Source organism: Littorina saxatilis, linkage group LG5 (assembly GCF_037325665.1).
Source record: "Littorina saxatilis isolate snail1 linkage group LG5, US_GU_Lsax_2.0, whole genome shotgun sequence".
In the NCBI taxonomy this organism is placed as follows: domain Eukaryota; kingdom Metazoa; phylum Mollusca; class Gastropoda; order Littorinimorpha; family Littorinidae; genus Littorina; species Littorina saxatilis.
In genome coordinates, this window is record NC_090249.1 from 61,399,102 (window position 1) to 61,406,601 (window position 7,500).

At 41.5% G+C, this 7,500-nt stretch overlaps 1 protein-coding gene across 1 annotated transcript in view; it reads right to left on the reverse strand.

Annotated features, from left to right (window-relative positions):
* Nucleotides 1–1,835: 1,835 nt before the first annotated feature.
* LOC138967641 (uncharacterized) overlaps nucleotides 1,836–7,500 on the reverse strand; it is a 7,806-nt gene continuing 2,141 nt past the window's right edge. The window contains exons 2-5 of the mRNA XM_070340245.1: nucleotides 6,914–7,015; nucleotides 6,270–6,495; nucleotides 2,306–2,362; nucleotides 1,836–1,969 (exon numbers count right to left, since the gene is read on the reverse strand). Of these exons, the coding sequence (XP_070196346.1) occupies nucleotides 1,923–1,969; nucleotides 2,306–2,362; nucleotides 6,270–6,495; nucleotides 6,914–7,015 (432 nt within the window). The 3' untranslated portion in view covers nucleotides 1,836–1,922. The remainder of the gene's footprint in view (nucleotides 1,970–2,305; nucleotides 2,363–6,269; nucleotides 6,496–6,913; nucleotides 7,016–7,500) is intronic.

Genomic DNA, 7,500 nt, shown 5'->3' on the forward strand with positions numbered 1-7,500 from the left:
TCCCAATTTTTGTAAGGACCGTCTCAGGAATGTATAGAACCTGTTCACCAAGTTTGGTGACGATCGGTCCGTTCATTCTTGAGATCTACTTGCGAACACAAACACATCGAGTGAAACCTATACACACCCCTATACCGGGGGTGTAAAAATCCTATTAGCTGTATGTCAGCGGCACAATGCAACCAGAATCAGCGTTTATGTGGAGTGATCGGGTGCTGGTCACTACCGCGAGCGTCACTACCGCGAGTACCACTACCGCGTCTCACACTAAAGTTGTGTTTCCGTACCCGCGACAGCGTTTTTCCAGCGGTGCGACGAAAATCAAGCACATAGAAAATGACCAGGAGTGTTTCCACACGCGCGACGCGTTAGCGGCGCGACAAGCGGCAAGCGACGCGATTTTTTTGAAAGGGTCCTGGAGCGATTTTTTCGCGTTGTCGCGCGGCAACGCGGGAGTTTACAGATTTTACCGCATGTTTAAAACGCAAGTACGGAAACACGTCACGCGTTTGCGCGCGTTTTCTTTTGTCGCTGCCGCTGTCGCGGGTACGGAAACAGAACTTACCGCGAGTACGACACTACCGCGAGTACGACACTACCGCGTGTCACACTACCGCGAGTATAACATTACCGCGTGTCATTTTATGACTTCCATGGCTGAAGGCAAAGGTTGAAATGTTTCCTTGAAATATAAAACAAAAAGGCCTGGTCTGTTCTCTGAACACTAATTCAATGTTTGTCATGCTAACCAAGAACTCAAAACGATCAGAACACACTATCAGAATACATATAGAATGGGTTGCTTCCAATCAAAGCCGTTAGAACACAAACTCACAAGAAGTAAGTTTGCATGCGTTCTCTCTACGGTTATGGTACTCGCGGTTGTGGTACGCGCGGTAGTGTGACACGCGGCAGTGTTATACTCGCGGTAGTGTCGTACTCGCGGTAGTGTGACACGCGGTAGTGTTACACGCGGTAGTGTCGTACTCGCCGTAGTGTGACACGCGGTAGTGACGCTCGCGGTAGTGTCGCATAACCGGAGTGATCTGGAAAGGTGTCAATCTCTCTCTCTCTCTCTCTCTCTCTCTCTCTCTCTCTCTCTCTTTCTCTCTCTCTCTCACTCATCTGACTTACTTGGTATCACAAAAGGTGCTGCCTTGCCGGTTTTTGCTGAAAAATAACTCCGAGACAATTAGATTCAATGAATACAATGATACAAGTAACCGGCAAGTCATAAATCCAAGAAGGTGTGGGGACCGACACAAAATAGGCTGGTTGTGGGGTCCGTCACAGAGAAATTAGGTCGAAAGTGGGGTCCGACACAGAAAGTGGGGACCGACACAATGAATTATGGGAACCGTCACGCCTACGTCACAAAAGTGTGGGGGGACCGAACACAGCCAATGTCACTGACTACTTTTGTTGTTTTTATTATTACGGCTGTTTGGATGGCCCTACAATCTTGAAACTTGGGCTGTCTGCTACAGACATGTTGAACTTTTTGCTGGACCAACGACAGTTCCAAGCAGGCATTTTTTGGTAGGATATTTCTTGCCGATGCTACGAATTATGCAGTTTTGCAGTAAAGTGGAAGGCATTCTACCTAATAACGGCTAAAATATCAAAAACCTTCAATCCAACAGCACCTAGGCATGTCGTGTAAACACTCACAGATCTAACAAGACCATTCTCAGAGAGCAACATTGCGTAATACTACCATAAATGGATGTTTTGTCCGCGAATTTTGGCGTGTGGGAACCGAGTGGGAACCGAACACAAAGGGTCAGGGCACCGAACACAAAGCGTAGGGGAACCGTCACAGTGTCACCGGTGTGATATCGTTCTTTACTTTGAAGCACAGTAATGGTGTGGATCTATTCTGGTCACCTCTCTGTCTGCGTCCTCAAGGCTTTGTGAAAGTTCTATGGTTTGTCGTCGGCCTCCGCCGCTGCGCAAGCTGCCGTCGTCTCTGTGAATAATGACAAGGAAAAAATAATAGCAAGCAAGGCATTCATGTGTGTGTGTGTGTGTGTGTGTGTGTGTGTGTGTGTGTGTGTGTGTGTGTGTGTGTGTGTGCGTGTGTGTGTGTGTGTGTGTGTGTGTGTCCGTCTGTCTGTCTGTCTGTCTGCCTGTGTGTTTGTATAGAAAACATATCTCTAAAACGACGTAAGCACACCTTTAAAAAACAATGAAATAATATGAAACAAACACACAAACGAGCAGAAAAAACTGACACACAAACACACAAACGATCAAACAAACAAACAAAAAACCAAACAAACAAACACACAAACAAAGGTCTCACGGATTGCAGCAGAAAAGGCGGTCAACTCTGCTTTCAGCAATTTTCCATCACCATCCGCTGAAGAAAAAAAACCTTTTTACTGTAACATGATTGCATATTATATAATAGTCATTTTTTTCAGCAAATACTTAAACCAGATTACACTCAAAATACATGTATTTAAATAATGGATCGCTTTCATAATGCCTCTCATCGTCTACAAACCTCGTTTATTCAACGGCAGTGCAAGCGTAGAATGCAAAACACGCCGCCTTTTATATATGACTAAGTGCCAAAAGGTGCGCACGAAAAGCGGACAAAGGGGCTAAAAAATAAAAGTTGACAAACACGACTGATATTGTGATTTTTGTTAAGACAACAGATGCTGGAACCCAATTACGAAAAGAAAAGATAAATTTACCCAAATGATTTTACAAATAACGATAATTTTGTTCGTTATATCATTCAAAACGGCACTGAGTCATAGCATTAAGGTTATCTCGCACGTTTTTAAAGCTAGGGCTTTGAAACTTGGCACACAACCAAAGTATAATGACCTCCAGGTATGGTGCACATCACACTAAACAACATTGAATTTCAAGGTCACAGCGAGGTTAAATTTCCTTTGCAAACTGGAAAATTGTCGTTGTCACGTCTTACATGTTTTAATACTAGATCAGTTAGACTTTACATACTTCACATACTTTCAGCATTTTTATAAAACCTCATTAAAAGTGACCTGCTTGTTAATCTTTGTCAAAGTTCAAGGTCACAGCGGGGTCACATCTGGTCCAAATGTGGAATATTTTCAATTTATTCAGCGCGTTTATAGCACGAGCTTTGAAAATACACACAGTTCTAGTGTATAATGTTCACACACGATTAAAGTCTGGTTGAAAAAGTCAAGGTCACAGCAGGGTCGCGTTGAGGTCAAACATATACATTTTTCAATGAGGTTTTCTCATATGTTTTTGAAGCTAGGGCCTTGAAACTTGGCACACTACGCAAGTTAAATTAAACCTCATCAAATTCCAAGGTCACAGTAAGGTTAAAGATCCTTTAAGGATATTTTCTAAAAAAGGTGACCGCCTGGTTAATGTTTGTCAAATTTCAAGGTCACAGCAGTGCCATCTGGCTTAAACTTTGAAAAATTGTCAATTTCTTCAACTAGTTTTATAGTGTTTGAAGTCATTCACACATGATGAAAGTCTGGTTGATAAAATCAAACGTCAAGGTCGCAGCGGGGTCGCATTGAAGTCAGACACATACAATTGTCATTTTCACGAACGCCTTTTAAGCAACACCTTTGAAACTTCACACATTCCAAAGTTTTGATGTTGTTTGGTTATAATCAAAGTGTGGTCAATTTCCATGATTGAGAGCATTCAGAGGGGTCAAGTTGAGGTCACACAAAAGAGATTAAATTGTCGACACAACAGATGAGACTGGCTACCACTGTTTATTTTAATACACTTTTATGCAAATTTTAAATTGTGTTCAACCATATACACCAAACTCACCCAAACTCCTGAAACATCCAAGAAAAGGAAAAATGTGTCCAAGCAAGGAAAAACGCCATTTCTTCAAAGGCTGGAATAACTACAGAGGCAGCCGCGTCATTACACACAATGCAATTACGTCATACATCATACATTTCTATGAGTCATGTTGAATGGAATGGTGGCATGTGCCTCTATTCTAGCTAACAACAAAGCTGAAAAAATGAATATTATCTGTTTGTTTTGTTTGTTTTACCCGTACGAGACCTTTCTGTGACCTTGACATGTGACAAGGATCTACCTTAACTTCTTTAAGTCGGAGTTGAGAGTTGTGTGATGTTTGAAGGCTCTCCCTTTAAAAAAAACTGAGATAATGATGCATTTTCGTGTTTTTGATTTGCCCATGTGACCTTGAGATTCGACAAAGGTCAACAAGACTTTAACCGTGTATGGGGGCTATTAAGCCCAAAAATGTGAACTTTCAAGGTTCTTGCTTTGAAAAACTCTGAGAAAAAGGTTATGTTTTTTTTTTTACCCACACGAGACCCTGCTATGACCTTCACATTTCTCAAGGATCAACCTTGAATTCTCCATGTTGAACAATCATTAAGCAAAAGCGTTGTTTGAAGTTTGAAGGTTCTAGCTTCAAAAATCTCTGAAAAAATATGTTTCATCCGTTTTCTGAACCACATGTGACCCAGCCGTGACCTTGAAATCTGACAAGGGTCAACAAGACTTTTACCATGCATGGGGGCGATTAAACCCCAAATGTGTGTGAAGTTTCAAGGTTTCAACTTAAAAAACGTCTGAGAAAAATATACATTTTCCTTTTTGGACAATGTGTTGCACGCAAGACAACACGACAAACGCTCGTGTTATCATTCTTTTACTTTAAGGTCGACTTGCGTGCCCGCTCTTTCGCTAATCTCAATTAAAATTCATCTTAGAAGTTCGGTTTTATTACGCTTTTAATTAAGAAGATTAAACTAAGACAACAAATAGTTAGTTTTACCCATTAAACTCGATAAGGTAGTGACATTTTATGTTGAACGCAAGAAGGTGTCGCACGCAAGATCTGAAAAAATGTTGACGACATAATTTCAACACTTGATAGCGCAATCGTGGTTCGTGATTTCTTCACAAATTTTGAACACAGAATGTGTCACGTGGTTCCGTAAATGAAGTAGATCTTTGTACATGTAAATTTTGTTTTTAAAAGAAAATAACCGTTAATTACCGAACATTTTGTCGCACGCAAGATATGACGAAATTTTCAAATCGTTTTCAAAAATGCTGTTCAAAAGTTCTGCAGTCTTTGCTGGATTACTTGAAAGACAGCAGTTTGATACACCGTTATCGCTTGACGTGTCGACATCAATTCCAGAGTTTTTGAAAAAGAAATTTAGTAAATATCTGCGATTGAAAAATGTATGCCGTGATGACGAATCATCTTGCGTGCGACACCTTAAAATTCGGTTATCGAAAAAAAAAAATTCTCTCGAGATTTAGATTTGACGTTTGGTCTCGTCTGTAAAGCGATGTTTCAGGCATTCAATCAAACTAAATGCAATTCATTTGTGCTTCTTGTTATTTTTCTGTGGCATATTCAAAACACGAGGTATCACGATGTCCTTTTTCAGATGGCCGGTTTTGGCGTTATTTTTGACTTTAAACAAAGATAACTTCAAAACCGTTCAAGTCAGACACACGAAATTATGTCCACTATCTCTTCGCACATTCATCCACACACACACCAATTTTCAGCAGACACACGTTTTTAGAAACATTTTTATTGTAAAACAAAGTCGTCTTCTGTTCTGTGAGCACCTTTTGGCACTTAGTCATATATATATTTTTGTTTTGTTGTTGTCTCATCTCTTTTTTCAAAAAATGTGTCGCATTGATCATAATCCGCCATGACATTTCAGGAATGTTTATGTGAGCACTTACCATAAGTTTTAAACTTGTTGTGCTCCTTCTTAATGATGTTGTTATATTATCATGTGTCTGTTTACGAATAAAATACTGTTTAAAGGAAAACACGCCGCCTTACACGTATATAAAAAGAGTCAACAAAATAAATTTATGGTGATAGATTATCGAGTGATTGGTCAAATTTCGCTCATTTGATCATTAAGGTCCAATTTCAATTCTAATCATCAAGTAAATTACGTTACATTTCCTGTGATTTTGAGTTTGTACCAACACAGATCGGTCAGAAGTTGGTGAAAAATACCTGTTTTGGTCATTTACTTCAAACGTGACTGCGATACAGGGGCTCCTACTCATCCAGACCGCTGATACTCCTCATAGAGTTATTTTCGAAACTCGACTATTTGTGAATGTTTTGTCTAATCTATGATCAAACGTTCTTTAAACTTACCTTCCTTGTTTCCTCTTTTTGTGTGATTATGATTGTGATTATCAATACTATTATTTTCAAAGCATTTTTTGAATATTTATTTTTAACTTGAGTCCATCCTTACCATCACTCTGGGTGAACACGTCCTTGACCTCCTCAAAGTTAAGACCGTCAGTGGCCAGGTTGACCGGTATTTCGTCACAGCTGTTCTTCAGGTCAGTGGCCAGTTGCTGCACCTGGTCGGGTGTCAGCAGGTCAGCACACAGCGCGTCACGCTTGCCCACCACCGTCCCCACCACGTAATTCCTGACGGCGCTCTTGGCGGCGCTCTTGACGGCGCTCTCCGCGATCTGGAATGGCGAAACGAACTTTTGGTACGAACAATGTGCCTGCATACGCGTTTGTGAGCGATAGACCAACAGACAGACACACAGACACACAGACACACAGACACACGCATATTGACCCAAGGAGATCCAACATTATTATAAAGGACATCAGCATTAGCAGAGAAAGACAGACAGATTGATAAACAAACAGGCAAACAGAGACACACACATGCGTAATTTGAATAAACGGAATCGGGCAAAAAAACTGACAGGCCGACCGACCGTCCGTCCGACAGACAGACAGACACACATATAGACAGATACATTGACTGAAGGACATCCACACCTACACATAGAGACAGATAGACATAAAGCCACCTCCAAAACAGACAGATCGCTTTGCACAACAGACACATCAATACGCGTGGAACTCTCATACCCTTGCGACACGTCGAAAGAAACGTCTTCCCCGTCTCCAGCTGTCGCAGTCTGTCACCAACATGGCGCAGACGATCAATAGTACCACGACTGTCCTGGTCATCTGAAACACGAGACAGACGTTAGACGATCAGTAGTACCACGACTGTCCTGGTCATCTGAAACACAAGACAGACGTTAGACAATCAGTAGTACCACGACTGTCTTGGTCATCTGAAACACGAGACAGACGTTAGACGATCAGTAGTACCACGACTGTCCTGGTCATCTGAAACACGAGACAGACGTTAGACAATCAGTAGTACCACGACTGTCCTGGTCATCTGAAACACGAGACAGACGTTAGACAATCAGTAGTACCACGACTGACTTGGTCATCTGAAACACGAGACAGACGTTAGACAATCAGTAGTACCACGACTGACTTGGTCATCTGAAACACGAGACAGACGTTAGACAATCAGTAGTACCACGACTGTCCTGGTCATCTGAAACACGAGACAGACGTTAGACAATCAGTAGTACCACGACTGACTTGGTCATCTGAAACACGAGACAGACGTTAGACGATCAGTAGTACCACGACTG